Consider the following 18,889-nt stretch of genomic DNA (forward strand, 5'->3'; position numbering starts at 1 on the left):
AGGCATATAAAAAATTAAAAATAATATTGTTTAACCTATTAATGTATTATAGCGCATATGTAGAAAAATACTTTGAATCGACTTACACCAAATTAAATTTTTTCTCAAATTTAACCCCTTAGCAGCTATTTTTACCGGCTAAAAACCAAATCGAATTTGTTCCACAAGTCTGAATCCCCTATACATCAAGTTACAAGTCTGTAGATCAAAAATTAACAGAGGAGCTTGATGTAAATCTTTCTGATGCTGGGCGACTCCAGCTACCTTGCTGGGCAATCACTGTGAGTCAGGTGTTATAGACACTTGTTAAGAATCCCAGACGTCTCAAATTTTTGCATATTAGAAAAAAATGAATCTTAATAAAGTAGAACTGACAATTGGTGACAAAAGTCTGACTAGCGTCAGTGGAAATTTTTGCAGTCAGTCATTTGTTGTATGCTGAAAAAGAATTTAAAACCAGCTTTATTTTTCTTCATTAGTTTAATTTCGATAATAAAGTTTAAGAAAGCAGAAAAAGATTTTTAGCTGGGTTGGAACAAGAGGGAGAGACAAACCTCCTGCATAGTTTGATAACAAAATTCTTAAGAGAGAGAAAGGGGAAAGAGATTTAAGAGAGATCAAGATTTCAGGAGAAAGAAAAAAAAGAGATTCAGAAGAAAAATAAAAAAGAGAGTCGAGGAGGAAATGGTAATCTCATATAGAGAGGCGGAGAAAAATACGAGTTTATAGAAACTATTTGTTTTAGTTAGTTTCGAGATGGCAAATGCTGGTTTGGGCTACAGCCTAAAGCTGGAGACCACTGAAAGGGCCAGGTAGAAAGATAAACTGGTGAAGAAGACAACAAACAAACTTTGTTTAAACCTTGCAGAGAACATTGAATCAAGTTGAAAATCGTACATTCAAAAACATTAGTTTGTTCTTCTTAAATCTAAAATGTTTAACTTTTCTTTGCACAAACTATATCTGAAATCATTTTAAGAAAATAATTTTGTTAAGAAAATAATCAATGCTTTCATTAATCATTGATTGCCTACTGATTTTAGGAATAACACAGTTGATTCTAGATCTACCCTGAAACCTGATACCCAAACTGCAGCTGAGAGAAGTCATAAATCAGTATCACCAGAGCATCTACGAAGGAGCAACTCAACCACAATGTTCGACAATGAATGGCCAGCCAACATGTTACAGGTATTGCCACATGGACTTAGGGGCGTACACATTTTGTCCACTATGTATCGTATCAGAGTGGTAATTTCCAGTCACCAGTGAGCGTCTGGTTACATTTTGAAGGGTCCATCATTAGACAAAGTTAAAAATGTAACCACTGGGAATTAGGGTTATTGCACACCGTCTCTGGCATGTGCACGACCTTTCCATAGAATGATTACATTTATGGTCCCATGATGCAGGTTTGTGCATAACCCCTCCAAGGCGGTTTACATTGGTAGAGATTGTTCCTCTGCCAGACATACAAGATCACTTATATATAGATAAACTTAAATTCTCACAAGGATGAAACGCGGAATATTCTGTGTAGCTTAATTGCCATATATACATTTTCATAGCGTACTATATCTATATATCTATAAATATGTGTGTGTGTGTGCGTGCAGTTCCCTACCAAACTACTCTGTCAATTTTCAGTCTACAGATTCGAGATTTGACAAGGGGTATTGAGATTTGGGAAAATCTTTTTAATTTGTTTTCGGCCAGAAATTTGGCTATCAAGGGGTCAAAGTTCAACGATTTGACCTTTGAAAACTCTACCAAACTCCTCCGTCAATTTTGGGTCTAAACACTTGAAATTTTAGATGTAGGTTACTTGGACATGGATCACATTTTTTAATTTGATTTGAACCCAAAACAATAAATGTTAAGGGGTCAAAATTGTGTTTAAAGTTTAACCTCTGCCAAATTATTCTACCAAATTACTCGGCAAATTTTTGGTCTAACATTTGAAATTTTACATAAAGTGTATTCAGACATAGGGTAAGCTTTTTAATCGGTTTTTGGCTGAAAATTTGGCTGCCAAGGGGGTCAAAGTTAAAAAGATTTTAACTCTGCAGTCTCTCGCAAATTTCTCAGCCAATTTTTGGTCTAAAACTTTGAAATTTTACATAAAGGGGATTCAGACATGCAAGCTTTTTAATCAGTTTTTAAGCGAAAATTTGGCTGCCAAGAGGTCAAAGTTGAAAAAGTTGACCTTGTCAGACTCTACCAAACTCCTCTGCCAATTTTGGATCAAAACACTTGAAATTTTAGATGTAAGTTACCTGGACAGGAGTCAAACTTTTTAATATATATATATACATATACACATAAAATTATGGACAGTACATAGGGCCAAAGCAAAGCCAAACTGAACTACTAGTATATATAAATAATCACATTATATTAATGTTGGTATGGCATTAATGACTCAACATAACAATCAAAGATGGCATAAATATGATAAAACACAATTGCAACTACTCCCCCAATCTTTGCAGATTTATGTAACCATGTCCATATTCTTTTTATTTTATTTTTAAAGTAAAGGAGTTCTTATGCTTCTGATGAGTCAGGACAGACAATATTCAAAGACTGACATAATTATATGAATGTTTCTGCGCTACGAAAGGGTGCTGTCAATAACTGAAAATTTTAACATGCCGAAAGAAATAAACGGTAAGATTGACAAAATCTTTAAATTTGGAACATAGGCTTTTTGTCATTTACTTTTATCTGCCCTACAGTTACATCGAGCTTCATAAATAAAAGGATTGGTATAAATAGAGGGTATTAATAATACCCTCTAATATTAATAATAGAGAGTATCATATTGATATAAATAGAGGGTATAATAGAAATATAATTGAATAATCATATTTTTCACATAAACACACACATATATATATATTATATATATATATTATATATGATAGATATAAAGAAAGAAATGTAGGAAAATATGTGTTTGCATATACGTTCTATTTATCCATGAATTTAATGTTTTCTTTTTGTTTTTGTTTTTTTGTCATACATCCCATCTCCACAGCATTTCACTTTTTTTATATATCATGCATTTTATCCTTGTATGTAGGCATTTTACCCTCAAACCAATCATATACAAAACATACATCTACAACATGAATGTGAAAATATGAATTTTAAGCATACAATCTTTCACCAAAATTACTGGCTTCAGCATTACATAATCTGAAAAGAGTTGATGTGCTTATGAATAAATCCAACTAGATTAAACCTCTGCATAGCTAATTCTAGTCTATGACGAAAGCCATTAGGTTAATCGCACTCTGACAATAAGCTTTGGAAATCAGAATAAGCAACAGGCACCATTCTTATTTTCCCTTCCTCCCCCTTTACTAGGAAGAAAGGAAGGCGGCTGAATATAAGATCTCTAAAACTGTGCAGAGTTTCAGTTAATCAATAATATTGATTTCAAATTATATCCATCGAAATGCCAATGTCGTTTGTAGCCTGTGTAAAACAAGACTAATGATTGGACTTTCATCGTGATCGATTACAGAACGTAAGAACATTAAAAAGAAAAATTAAATCAAGTGTTTTCTGTTATTTTTTTTTTATATAAAGATTGCCGGTCTTCAGAAAGGTTAAAGTTCTTAGTTCTCTCCCACTGCAAGAACTTAGACATCAGGGTTGGAAAGTGGGATTGAGAATTTAGTGTTCCTGAGGAGGGGCACTCTAACCTGCAAAAAGTGCCTGGGCAGCCCCATCGGCATTCCCCAGTAAAGGCATCTCAGGCAATTAGCAATAAATTAATCCCTTCTCAAAGAGAGAAGGCAAAACCTGGGAAGGTGGACCTCCTAGAACTGCAACAAAGAACTAAACTCCTACCACAAAATCAACAAGGATCGGATCATTACAGGAATGGTCTAATCTCTTGATTTTTCAGAAAAGTTAATGTTGATACATACCTTCATTTTTTATTGAAACAAAGTGTGTGTGTGAGGGGGGGGGAGAGAGAGGGAGAGAGAGAGAGGGAGAGAGAGAGAGAGAGGGAGGAAGGTATTAATGATTACTGATAGTTGGAGTCTATTTTGATTAAAAAACTTCATATGAAAAAATTTGCCACTTATTGAGGAGAATCACCCTTATTTCAAAAAACCAAGATACAGGAAATACAGAAAACCCTTTATGGTGTACGTACCCTTCACAGAACGAAGATGTGATATTTCAAAACATCACGTAAATTGATCAAGTAGTATTTTTCTTTTTTTTTTTTATTTAAGAAAATCAAATTTTATGATGTGCCGGCCGGATGGGAGAGCAGCCAGTCACCATATTCATTTAGGATGCATTTAAATTCAAGGGTGGACAACTCAATTTGATTAACGAGATTTATCTATTTTTTGATAAGTAAGAGATCATCAATGGCTGCCAAAAACAATTGCTAAAAATCATAAATTTTTATTTTCTTAAAAAAAATAAAAATAAATCTATGATAAATTTATGTGATTTTTGGAATATAACATCGTTGTTCCGTGACAAGTACACCATAATGATTTTTCTGAATTTTTTTTTTTTTTTTTTTTTTTAAGTAAATGTGATTGTAAATGTACATTAGAAAATTATTTATAAAAAAGACTTTGAACCAGAGAAAGAAACAAAGATGAATATTATAAACACTTATAACACATCACTGGATCTGAAAAATAAAGGGTGTCACTTATAAAAAAAATCTATAATTTTTTATAAAATACTAACCATCAAATGACATGTAAAAAACTTGAGCCCAATTGGATAATTACTTTACAAATTACAGAAGACTGTCACTTAAAACATTGTTATGTAATGCCTTTATCCGTTGCACCACAAGACAATCTAAAAAATACAGCAACATTTGCATGCAAAATTGAACACCAGTTGTTATTTTGCATATAGGTGCATAACTGAACGGAACAGATCAGAGGTAAACAAATGGTCCATACATATACTCTCTTCTGATCAACACAGCTAAATAAAAAGAGGGGTGTGGAACAGTCGAACAACTGGAAGTATCCAGGTCCTGCACCCAGAAACAGATTGAGGCTAATTTGATTCCTATTTGTTGAACTGATGTCAAGCTGTGGGAGAAGCGAAAGGATATAAAGGTGTACAGTATTTACAGATTCACTTTAGCCGATAATTTGAAGCCTTGGCAAGGTGCCCATCTTGAAACTCACAAAACTTACAGATGGGTTTTAGCATCGTTTTTTTTTTTTTTTTTTTTTGCATCATCCTTTTTTAACATCTTTTTTTTTTCTTTTAACATCGCCCCCCCCCCCATTTTATTTTATTTATTTTTTTAATATCTTACCTTCAGCTCTTGCTCTGGGTTTTGGCAGACCAGCATCTTGCATCAGTTCAAAGGCAAAATGGACATTGTGTAACTGAAAGTAAAAAGACAACATTTGTTGAATATGAAAAACTACAAATATTAGAGGATATATGCAGCAAACGGATGCAGATGTTTAATAGTTTTATGAATTAAATAACTGAACCCACCCGGTGTTGCCTGGGGTGCAATGAAGTGAGTTTAGTTTTACTTTTCATTTAAAAGAAATAAAAATTTAAATTGTAATGCAGACACTTTGTATTATATTCTTCAATTAAAAATATTAGTTATCTTGTTGCTGATTATTATTTTCAGGTGATTATTTAAAAATGTTTCATATTATCAATCATCTGGACGAAACTATTTCTTTTCTTTAACTTGTAGCGAAGTATGTGGTAATATTACCAATAATTTTAAAGTGAATAGAAAGTGGATCTTGGGTTTACTTTCAACAGCTGTATAACTCTCACTTCCCTTATTTTGTCCTTTAGTTCTCACATTCCATGAGCGATGTTTCTGACAAAAAGGGGAAGAATTGCTGTCTTCTGGGTCAGAATCTATTTCATCTAAAACTTATTGTTGGCAAGTTTTTGACCTTTTAGTACTATTTTTTCTTCTTAGCTTCTTTACATCAAGTGGCTTTATGCCTTGTCTGGAGCAATTTTCATAAAAAATAAAATTACCTGGTACAACAATAACAAATGGAAATTGGCTAGTCAAAACAAAGTTTGATCTGTCAATTTAAATGCTACTTGGGTTTGACATTAAAAATCCGACAAGATAACTGATAAGTTTTATTAATATAAAAAGATTGCAGTTATTCTCTCTCTACTAAAAAAACATCCCAAGTTCAGTAGAAATGACTTGAATTTTATCAAAAAAATTTTCCTTTTCATTTTTTAATAACCTCATGCATTCGTTTTTTTTTTTTCTACTTCTGTTCAATGCACCCATTCAATTTTTGGGTAAAATATCGTTCAGACAAGTTTTTTTAATATTAGCAAAAGTACTTTTTTGTTATGAGGTCGATATCAGAGAAGGGCGTGATGAAACAGCTATATATATATATATATATATATATATATATATATATATATATATTGCCGGAAGTTTGTTTTAAGTAAACATATTTCCATAGAAAGTGGGGGTGAAGTATTTTGTCTAAAAAGTACTTATATCAATCTATCTATCTATGTAACCTATCTGTGTGCGAAACAGTCTCTACCAAACTACTGTCAATTTTTGGTCTATAGACTTGAAACTGCATATAAAGTGTATTCGAACCTGTGGAACAAATTCGATTTGGTTTTTAATCGAAAAAAAAAAAAAAAATTATCATTTATCACTTAGCCACCAAGTTACACTTAGGACAGCTATAATAGAGGTTTTGGAGAGCAATATTGATATTTTTCTTATTTTCTCCAGCTGTCTGTGCGAGTTTTGATAAACTTATTTATTTATATCTATTTGCATAATGGTAAAAGTGATGCGAGTGGTGTGACAAGGGTCGACCAAGAGGATACTTTGAACGTTGAGTGGCCCACTTCAAAATGTGCTTATTGGCACAAACCATTTCTTTGTTGACCATTGAGTTTGACATATTTCTTCTTTCTCTTTTTTGGCACCAATCAAAAGGAAAGATGATGGATTGGTTAGGGCGAAGGAACACAGCGATGAGGAGGCGAAAATAAGGGAAGAGGACAGAAGGTACAACAACAAACAGCAGCGCTAGGATACAAGAGTTTTATACTGTTTTGGTTGATAGGCTGGAGATAACAGAGACATAGCCAGATAATGCCGGAAACTGCTTGATCAATTTACATGACTTTTGGAATATGATATTTTCGTTCCATGATGGGTATTTACATCATAAATATTGTTCTGTATTTCTGTTATTTTTTTTAAGTGGGTTGAATTCTGGACATACAAAAGCCAAACAATACAGAATTAAAAGGCAAATAAATTAAAAACACAAAACAAAAAAACAACTAACATACCAATACATAGACTATTTGTTCTTTATTTATATGAAATTAAAAACACCAGATCAAAAAAAGAAGTTGTTGTCCAGAACCAAATTCAAGCAAAAAAAAAATACTTAACAATATTTATGATATAAGTACCGGTCACTGAATGAAAATGCTATATTCCAAATATCACGTAATTTATCAAGTAGTTATATATATATATATATATATATATATATATATATAAAATCATTTTTTACAAGTTTTAGCAATTTTAATAATAAATTGCATCCATTGATTTTCATCTTGGTAGTTAAAATTGAATTGCCTCCTTTTATTTCAAACAACATGGTGGATCAAAATATAAACTCTTGCTTACTCATAAAATTTGATTTTTTAGTAAAAAATAAATTACTTGATCAATTTACATGTGCATAAGCCTATGTTGTTGATGGAGCAATTTGGTAGAGTGTTGTTGGCTGGTCTTCTAGTTCTCAATAAGTGCTGCCTCAGTGTTAATCCGGAGTGTTTGAGTTAAATGTCTATTTTTTTTTTTTTTTTTAGCAAATGGCACTATATATGGCTGATGTGATTCTATCATTAATATATAGTAGTTTTAGGAACACAGCTACAATACACCCATTTTCAAATTGCCCCATCAACAGTATATATCAAATACATGTGTGATATGCAATGAGTTCAACATTGGTAGCATAGTTAGATCATTGCACATACGTGTAAAAGAACATACAACCCCCACCAAAGACATACAAATAAAAAATACTAGCCAAAAAACAGACCTACGTAATCTGAGAATTAAAGAATCACTATTAATTTAAAAAATTCAACCCTAAAATAAACAACTGAACAGATCTCAATTGAAGTTTCTTTATATAAGCATACAAACATTAACACTTAACCGACATATACTATTTAGGAATAACAAACATGTTAATCATAAACTACTAATATTTGTAAGCACATATGCTAAAATATCAGCACACACAAAACTGCATCCGACATTCGTACAGGGTACAAAGACCACACAATATAAGATAATTAATGTGTTTTTTTTATATACATATATATATATTATTTTTAAAATGTAATTATCCACTGACACGTGTTTTGTCGTCTACGACTCATCAGAGTGGCTGAATATATATATATATATATATATATATATATTAGTAGAACAGTTTGGTTTCCTAGATGTAGATCCACTGAAATTCCTGTGTTTATTAAAGAGTGTTCAATGGAAGACAGAGCAAGTACATTATTGGTTACACATGTGCATATATGTTTCAGTAGAATCTCAATTCAAAAAGCTCCTTGGTCTAATGAAGTGGATCCACTGAAACATGTATGCACATATGTAACCAATAAAGTTTGTATAATAAATATACTATATGTATATATAAATAGATTGCAACACATTCAAATAACTACTATTACGTACATGATAAATAATTTAATAAGTAATACTATGTATAAATAACTAAAGTTATACAGGGTGGGCCAAAATAAGGGTCCTATCTTTAAATTTGAATAACTTTAAAAATAGGACCCTTATTTTGGCCCACCCTATACAACCATAACAACTGCAAAAGAGAAAAAAAAACAAAAAAACAAACGAATAAATAAAAACACAAGTAAAGTTATATCCTCTATGTAGAATCATAACTCCAAAATACCACACTAGTAGTCATCCTATATATATTATTCCTTAATTGGAATTCATTTTTGAGATGATCATTATATATATTAATTTATTTTTATTTCGGACTATTATTCTCATCTTTATTAGTTGTTGTTTTTCATCTTTTATTGGTTTGTTTATTCACAACGTTTCAGCCAACTATTCCTCTGGCCTTTGTCAGGTGGTAACAGCGACGGATAGGAACTTTGAATCTCCTAACTGCATTCTCAGCCATCACTGCCATCAGTAGTTGTTGTCGTATCACCACATTTTTTTTTGCCAAGTAACCCTCTGGCATGCTTTGGGTGGGATTGAAACCGCTATCTTCAGACAATGTTCATCTGGAACTGTAGAGATTCAACGTCTCTATCAATTGCGCCACGGGCCCCGAAGGGCGATCAAGGTTGGATTCTTTGATCTTATAAATCCACGTTTATTTATCTGATCTTCAATAGTTGGGTCCGTACCGATTGGTATATATATTATTCCTTAATTGGAATTCATTTTTGAGATGATCATTATATATATTAAAATAATAAAAGATGAAAAACAACAACTAATAAAGATGAGAATAATAGTCCGAAATAAAAATAAATTAATATAGTAGTCATCCTGTTACACATTATCAGTAAACAATTACAATAAATAATAGTATATGTTAATAAATAAATAAAGTAATAAGTAAAAATTACATTTACGCTTATAAAATAAAATAAGAAAAAATATATATATATATGAAATACTACTCAAGGGAAGTAACAATTTAACTCCAATATCCACCCACAGTAATTGTCTCCTTTAGACCTTATAATTTCAAGACCATATACATGTGCGATTCGTATTGTTTCATAATAAGTGAACAATATGAAACATGTAATAATCGAATAATAATATAATTATTAATGATAAATATTGTAATATTATTTAACAATAACAGTAATGCTGACCTATATTTCAGAAATGATTTAAATAGAATGTATGGTTGTATGTTGACTTTAAGCTTCCAGCATAAACATGAATGCCTACATTAAGTGATTGCATGTATTTTCTTTTTTTCTTCTTAAAAATGGGGTATACACCAAAAAGTTGAGAACTGAACACTGCATTACCATCCTGGTACGACATGTGTTGATAGGTAAATAATTTATAATTGAAAATTGAGATATTTCAATATTGTCATTATTCCTTTTGCTTCCTCATCTCATACCCAATCTTGTTCTTCTACAATACTGCATTGTTATAGCCTTCAAACAACTCTTTTCACATATAACGATATACAAAAGATTTTGCTAAATAGCACATACAGAGAAAATATCAAAGATTAAATATTTGGATACAATTATCACATCCTTTTTTGTTTTCAACACTCATTCCCTTTCTCTATGTCCCTTAAAGGCATTTAATCTTTAATATTTTCCCTGTATGTGCTATTTTGAACCAATATTAATATTTCGATAGTGTTTTTCCTCTGAGGAGATGTACTTACATTGAAAACCCATGGATTTAGGAAATTATTTTAAACATTGTATTCTTTGGTTTAAACAATAAATTTCTATTTTGAAAAGTGATTCTTTTTAAATGAAATTTGAATATATAAACTCTAATATATACATATACTAGCGGGGGGGGTACCTGGCATTGCCCGGGTGTTTGGAGGTGTGTGGGGTTATAGGTAAATCAAAACACTCGGATGTTTGTGTCGGGGGGGGGGGGTAAAATAAAATAAAAAGTTTTGGTAGGTAAGTATGAAGGATCGAACTCGAACCCTTGAGTCAAAGTTGGAAATTAAAGTGTGAAAAAAAACGTGCGACGTTAACCATTGGGCCATCAAGAAATAGTAACAATAACATGTTTGAATTTATTTAAGTATTAAAATTTGGCAGGTGCCCGTACTTAATGAGATCAACTTTGACTGAGTATTTTATTTACTGCGGGGCAGGATTTTTTTTTTGTTTCCCCAAGATGTTGCAGGGAAAACCAGCTCCCCATAAAAAGGGGATTGTCCAAATTGAATAGCAATTGTCTGATATAAGGAGAAACTCTACATTGATCAAAGTTGATTGCTTTCGGACGTTTCCGGAAAAATGCCGCCAGAATTAGTTTCGCTTTTATTATACGAAAAAGCTTAATGCACATGCGTCGATCGAAAAATGTTCAATATTTATCTTTTCAAAGTCGACCAAATTAAATAGACAGGCAACCCCCGTTGTTAACTCGTAGATATTATCATTTCGACGTGATATAAAAAGTTTAAGTGAGTCGACCGATCGCTTCTTGGAAAAAAAGCCTTTCTTGGACATACACAAAAAGCGAACATATATACATATATACATACATTTTCGCTTTTATATTATATTATATATATATATATATATATTTATTCTCCCTCTAGTTACTGAGAGGTTGATATCAAGATGAACAAATGAAATGCATTGACCCAAAAGAAGGAGGTAAGGACTGAGAGTATTATATCATGACGTAAAAGCAAGAAGTCTATAATGAAGCAAGAATTGCACAATCAACAATTGCACTTTCCCTTTAAAAACAAACAAAACAAGTGAAGCATGTATGGTCCCCCATGAGTGCACAGTGTATGAGGCATGAAAAAAAATGACTAAGTTTAGCATTTGCCCCCCCCCCCAATTTATCCTCAAAAGTCTGAAGAGGACGTCAAATCCTGGTGAAAATGAACAAACGGTGCATTTTAAGCCTTTACACATGTAAATTTGAGTTCTGCACCATGCAAAAAAAGAAATGACTAAGTCCATCATTTGCCACCCCGCTATTTAGCCCCCAAAGTCCCCAAGGCCTTAACATATTTAAATTTGAGTTCAGCACCATGCAAAACTGCTAAATAGATATACACAGAAAATTTTGGATAAATATGGTAAAATAGTCCGAAAAATGGAGTGTTTTTATTAGCCCTAAAAGAGCCCCCGGGGGACACCTAAGAGTTATCGCAAAGTATAGACAAACAAAATTATATAGAAATCAGTTAGTTACAACTTTTCAGAAAGTTTTATAAAAATCCAAGGCATGAATTTTTTTTAATAAGCACAAAAGTGTCAATTTTAGCCATTTTAACCTGAAAGGCACCCCTGGGGGGGGGGGGGACAATTAGAGTTTTCCTGGAAAATCTGTTCTGTCACTTTTTTACTCATATCATGTTTAATATTTGTGCAAAATTTCAAAAAATTCCAAGGTGTGGTTATTGAGAAAAGTGCAGACAGACGAACGGATGAAGATGAATTTACAGGTCTGCCCTCCTTTTGTTGGGGGATCAAAAACTCCTAATATTTTGTTTACTTTTCCTATAATTATTTCTATCGAATTTAATAAGTTTTCTTTGTGTTCTTTTAACATTATGGACAGTTCTTATTTAGCTAAACATTTTATTCTATTATTTTAGTTTGAACGGTATTAATTTTGCTTCTTTATTTATAACCAATTCTGTTCCGTCGCTTTATTTTTTTGTTTGTTTAATACAGAATTTTGTAACTTTGTTGTTGATTAATTTGTTATACGCATTACTTTGTAAATCTGCCTGGATTTATCTGCCCTTGAATTCATTAAACAATATATAGATATTCTTGCAGATGACATGCAAATAAAACGTTGCAGAAAATGAATGAATACTGTTCCATAGGTATAACATATGGATAAGAAAATGTCAACCTACAAACTTGTGAGCCACGTCTCTCGTTTAATGGATTACGTTTGCATTTTTTCTTGTGTGTGTGTGTGTGTGTGTGTGTGTGTGTGTGATATCAACTCTTTCCAAGTTTTTATAACAGAGTTTTAATCCAGGATCCAAATAAACTTGAATAAGAAAATCTCCGCCACTTGGGTACCTACATGGGTGACGTGGTGTCAAGTGCCACTTTCTTCCTAACTCTACCCTCCACACCCAATTCAGTTTACAATCATTCTACTTATGCCAATTTTAAATCGCTGAATGTTAAGTGGGTCGATAGGAAAAGTCTATGATTCTGCTTCTTTGGAAGAGGTTGGAGCACTGATCCAGAATCTAACCCACAGTTGCATTGGCATCTTCTGGCAGTTTATGGTAACCTGATTAGCCAATCAGCAATCAACTGTTAGCAGACGACAAAATTATTTTTGTTAATAAATTAAAAAAAACTTTTGTGATACCTTTCTTGAAAACAAAATTGTTTTTGATCATAGTTCTTTCCACGTTTTATTTAAAAAAAAAAAAAAAGACAAAAACATTTCTTTGAAACAATATCTTTTTTAAATATACTTTTCTTGAAAAATATTTTTTCATATAATTCAACTTACATCTTGAGGTAAAGTTTGCTTTTTCAGCATTTTTAATTTATCGTCTGGCAGTGTTCACGTCAGCTTTTTCTAGCAACTTTTCCAGATGCTTACTATAAACTGCCAGAAGATGCCAGCGCGACTTTGGGTCAGGTTCTGGATCAGTATTGAGGTTTGAAAAATCAAAACTTTTCATGTCTACAGAGACACTCACTTGACAAAATAGATGCAAACATAATAAAAAATTATTTCAAAATGAACAAACTATAAATCATGATAGTTTATTTATTTACAAAAAATAAATGACGAGAAAATAAATTTTCTTGTGAGAAAAAAAGAAAAATGGCATTTATCTTGTTTATTGATGTTCTCAACATAAGTCAGAAGGACATGTGGCATCATGGATATCAACTCAAACTATCAGTCATCAGCCGTTCAAATCCAGCTGAGGTCAGTTCTAGTCAGTTGAGAAACAGCTGTGTTCCACAGATGAGCAGTTTTAGGAAAAAAACTTTGTTCATGGAAATTTCACTTAGTTCGAGATACATAAGAGGAAGAGAATTTGACAATGGTTGTAGCTAGATGAGTTTTTGTTGTGAATATTTTACAAGAGGTGAAGAGCATAGAATGAAACTCAGTCAAGTACCTACCATTCTCTAAATTCTGATTGGCTACTAATTCTTAAACAGACAATTTTTAATCTATATTTATAAACTAAAAATTGTCCTTCATTCAAAAAACAGTTTTTCTGTCAAATGAATGCCAGCAAGTGCCATTTAGAGTTTACATTCTTTAATTCTTAAAGCATATTAATAATAATAATAATAATAATAATAATAAACAAGTTAAAAGATTACTATTATTAAATATGTCTCATCTTAACAGAACTTTCTATATCACTAGCATGGGTGCCCGACGTTGCCCGGGTGTTTGGAGGTGTGTATGTTGAGCAAAAAAGAAAAAAAAAAAATCAAGTGGTAGTAGGAAGGCAGGCTCGAACCCGTACCGCAAAAGAGGAAAAGAACGGGGAAAAAATGTGACGTCTTTGCTGTTATGACCACCGCCAAGCCAGAAGTGACATAGGTTTAAATTAAGGAAAATATCGTTGAAAAAAAGCGACCTCTCCCTGTAGAAAAGTGCCCAGTTGAGGGTGAACAAAATTTTTTTAGCTAATTTTTCGGTATTTGTCGTCTGAAGGGTTGGCTTCAAAATGATACTGATCTTGTGAAAATTTGTCGCCTCTGTCAAAAGTTTTAGGCAGAAATGCAAACATACATACATTCATATATTGATAGCTCAAATTTTCGACCCAAACCGATTAAAAAGCTTGCCCTATCTCTGAATACCCTTTACGTAAAATTTCAAATGTTTAGACCAGAAATTGTCTGAGTAATTTGGTAGACCGCAGAGGTCAAATTTTCTTTTCATTTTGATTCCTATTATACCCCTTAACATTTATTGTTTTGGGCTCAAATCAAGTTATGAAGTAAGATCCATGTCCAAGGAACCTATATCTAAAATTTCAAGTGTTTACGCCCAAAATTGGCGGAGGAATTTGGTAGAGTTCTCAAAGGTCAAATCATTGAACTTTGATCCGTTAACAGCCACAATTTCTGACCGAAAACGGATTACAAAGATTTTCCCAAATCTCACTACCCTGTATATCAAATTTTGAGTCTGTAGACTGAAAATTGACAGAGTTATTGTGTAGGGAAATGTACAGACAGGCACAGACACTTTCATTATTATAGATATGTAGATTGCTTATGAATTTCTGAAGAAAATTAATGTAGAATAAATAGTGATAGTGACCCAACCGGTCACAGGTACATCTAGTAGGTTACATATGAGGTCCCCAAAATCATACAACACCAAGAACGATACATAGGGAAAACAAGTTATGTATACCACTGTGTTTCTCAAACTTTCGTCTACACAGAGGGAGACAATGCATCTGACAACACAGTTAAAAATCCAATGTCAATTATCACCACCTCTGCTGAAAAAAGATAAATTAGCTGATGTGAAGGCTCTGCTCACCTTTATACCCCTTGCACATATCTCTTATCTTTGTGGTGTTCTGCAGGGTGGTCACAAAGTCTGGCTACATAATCTACAGGATTTGGATTATCTTATATGAATCAAGCATCAGTTTTTGAGTGGCATAAGAGATTCAAGGAAGGCAGAGAGTCTTTTAGGGATGGTGAGAGATATGGGAGGAGTAAGGAAGTCAGAACACCAGAGTTGGTTGGTCAAATGTAGATTATGTAGCCAGACTTTGTGACCACCCAGTAGATGAACAGAAAGTTCTTCGTCAAGACATGAACGAAAACCCAACCTCACAGGTGACTGTGGCTGTCAAGTAAAGAATCTGATGATTGCAATGCATTCATAGATTATGTTGACACCAACATCCGTACAGAATGACTAAGAAGCAATGTAAGTGCAGTAAAACTTTGTCTTGTTTCTTTAACTTTCTTAAAATTTATTACTATGTTAATACATGCAATAATAACATTTCATTGTTACCGTTCTCACAACTATCATCATTGTTGAAATGAACATGACATAGCGTGATGACTTAGATGTTACACTTCATTTTAAAACAAATCCCAAATGAATATCTATTAGTTTCTGAGATACAAGGGCTACAAAGTTGCAACATTTTGAACTCGTTTTCTGACATTTTATTTTTTAAATGGCGTTTAGTAGGATTCAGAGGGCTTCATATTTACGTTTTTTATGAAAAGCTTTCAAAGAGGGGTGGGGGGGAACTCAACTGGAAATGGTTTTACTCTGAATTTTAATGAAATTTAGACTAGAATTCTACAGATTCTCAAAATCTGAGCATTTTTCAATCATTCTTCCCATCCCATCATGATGAGGGCTTAATTATACAGAATTAACATTTTCTCTCGGTCAAATCACTTTGGTAATATGAGCTTGATTTTAATTAAGTTTTTACTCTAAGCAAAATAATTTGAAATACGTATCAGACAAACTCTAAATGATTTACTACAGATTGGTTTAATTTATAGGCAGCAGCTGCCAAAACTGACAAACTATGCAGACATTTTCCTTCTCATCCTTTTCTTCATTTCTTGAAATATATAAGTAGGAAAACTTGATGTTGCCCGGGACTGAATGAGAATTGTTACTATGCTTATCACTTTCTTTATTTGGTACTTATCAATGACTAGCGGGGTTGCCTGGCATTGCCCTGGTGTGTGGAGGTGGTGTAGTAAGGAAGCCCTGGGGGGAGAGGGATCAAAACAACAGTAGCGGAGGTGCCTGGCGTTGGCCGGATGTGTGTAGGTGGTGGTGTAGTAAGGAACCGGGGGGGGGGGTATAAAAAAGTGGTAGTAGTGGGGGTTGGGGAGAGATCAAAACAACAGTAGGCAGAGGTGTTGAAAAAAAAAAAAGTGACGTCTTAGCAGATGTCTCCATCACCTGACCGGAAGTGCATGACATTGAAATTAAGGGTAGTCAATCCAACCAATACAAGGACTTGTAAAAATGGTGATGCAAAAAATGACCCCTCTTTGTAAAAAAAATTGGCCAGTCTGTCCCTGCTTTATCGTTATTTTCATGGCAGGTGCTCATCTGAACTTCAATCTATGGTCCCCCTCACCAGACTTTCACAAAAAACACTCGTCTAGCCTTATATAATAGACTAGCCTGGGTGCCCGGCATTGTCCGGGTGTTTGGAGGTGTGTGTGGAGCAAAAAAAAGTGGTAGTAGTCAAGCAGGCTCGAACCCGTATCACGAAGGAGGAAAATAACATTAAAAAAAACGTGACGTTTTTGCTAATGCACTAATCGCCAAACCAGAAGTGACAAATGTTTAAATTAAGGCTAGTCAATCGAAAAGAGGGGATGACTTTCAAAAATATTGGTGAAAAAAGGCCACTCTTCCCTGTAGAAAAGTGCCCAGGTGAGGGTGAAGGAATTAATGTTTTTGGCTAAGTTTTCAATATTTATCGTCCAAAAGTTGGAAGTTTAAAACTACTGTAAAAGTCCACATCTTATGCGCATATTTTTTTGCAAACATAAAAATACACATATGCGGACATAATCTATAAGTGGTATTAAAAAAGGAATAAACTTTAATATTACTGATATTTTAAAATCAATAAACGTTTATCATCTTATAATTAGTACTAGCAATGGAAAATTAAGTTTTCAACAAAAAAAATTAAAAAGAGCAAAACAATTCAAAGAAGTGTCTTTGGCATTGGAAAACAGGGACAAATTTTTCCAATTCCGATATTCTAAAAGTTCTGATTTTTACGATTCTGATTGTCCTAGCACTAATACTTATGCAGAATATAAATGGACTGTATTATCATTGGCATATTCCTGCAGATTATGTAAACTACAAGAATGTCCCAAATGAAAATTTTGTGACATTTTTGGGAAAACATTGGCCGAAAAAGACAATTATAGAAGAAAGTAATCATTGTATTATTGTTCAATATATGTGTGTGTATATATATATATATATATATATATATATATATATATAGTAATTTATAAAATATATAAGGATGAAATGCGGAATATTCAGTGTAGCTTAATCGCCATATATATATCATAAATTACTAACTAGCTCTACCTACGTATTGAGCACTTTTGAAGTAAATACTTAAAGTTTACGCATAAATCTATACTTTCATATATTAATTTTATGTGAGTAAATTTAGTTATATATATATATATATTGTTACAAAGAAAATACAATGGAACATTGAAGAAAATTGTACTTATGCAGTTTACCAACCATGCCGAAAAAATATTTAGAAAGCCATTCTTAATATGGGGAGGAAGGTGGGCTTTCTAACTAATCTGTGATTTCACCTAACAATAAACAAAAAAAAATCTAGCAAACATTGAATTTGATCTAAAAATCTCATCTATACATAAATTTATTAAATTTTCTGCAATCTTTATCGCATTTGCCAATTGTCAGCCGCTGCAATTTCATTGGCAAAGTGTTTCTTCTTAATACCATCCTCTACCCATTTCAACTCTTAATATAGTCGGAAGAAGCTAAAATGTTGAAAAACTTTATGAATTAGTCTTATTACAAATGGTTTAAATTTCATTAAGATCGGATATAATATACGTATATATAATACGATATGCAATAAAATTCTGTTTTAAACTTGGGGAAAAAATGCCACAGAAATGTATGGAATGCTTCAGACTGCTTTTGGACCATCTAGCATGAATCGAGCATCAGTTTTTAAGTGACATAAGAGATTCAAGGAAGTCAGGGAGTCTGTGAGAGATGATGAGGGGTGTGGGAGGAGTAACACCAGAGTTGATTGGCTCAATAAAGAATTTTATGGATAAAGACTGTCGTGTGTCTATAGAGATAATAAGTGCACAGTTTGATGTCAGTGTGGGAACTGTACATAATTATTCGCAAGGAACTGAAGATGCGAATGATTTGTGCAAAGTTTGTCCCAAGGATGCTCAGAGAAGATCAGAAAGAAAGACGTTGTCATGGGCATCAAGACAGTTCCTCACTCTCCCTACAGTCCAGGCCTTGCTCCGTGTGACTTTTGGTTATTCCTTAAGCTCAAGGAAATCCTTACAGGCT

The 18,889-nt window shown here is 32.9% G+C and overlaps 1 protein-coding gene across 2 annotated transcripts in view; it reads right to left on the minus strand.

Annotated features, from left to right (window-relative positions):
- Nucleotides 1–18,889, minus strand: part of LOC145239785 (alpha-parvin-like) — a 471,664-nt gene that overhangs the window by 14,117 nt on the left and 438,658 nt on the right. For both annotated transcript variants that reach the window (XM_080103283.1, XM_080103282.1), the window contains exon 12: nucleotides 5,324–5,396. In XM_080103283.1, coding sequence (XP_079959409.1) covers nucleotides 5,324–5,396 — 73 coding nt within the window. The remainder of the gene's footprint in view (nucleotides 1–5,323; nucleotides 5,397–18,889) is intronic.

The sequence above is a fragment of the Euprymna scolopes genome, chromosome 19 (genome assembly GCF_053919585.1).
Source record: "Euprymna scolopes isolate OS-2025 chromosome 19, ASM5391958v1, whole genome shotgun sequence".
Taxonomy (NCBI): Eukaryota; Metazoa; Mollusca; class Cephalopoda; order Sepiida; family Sepiolidae; genus Euprymna; species Euprymna scolopes.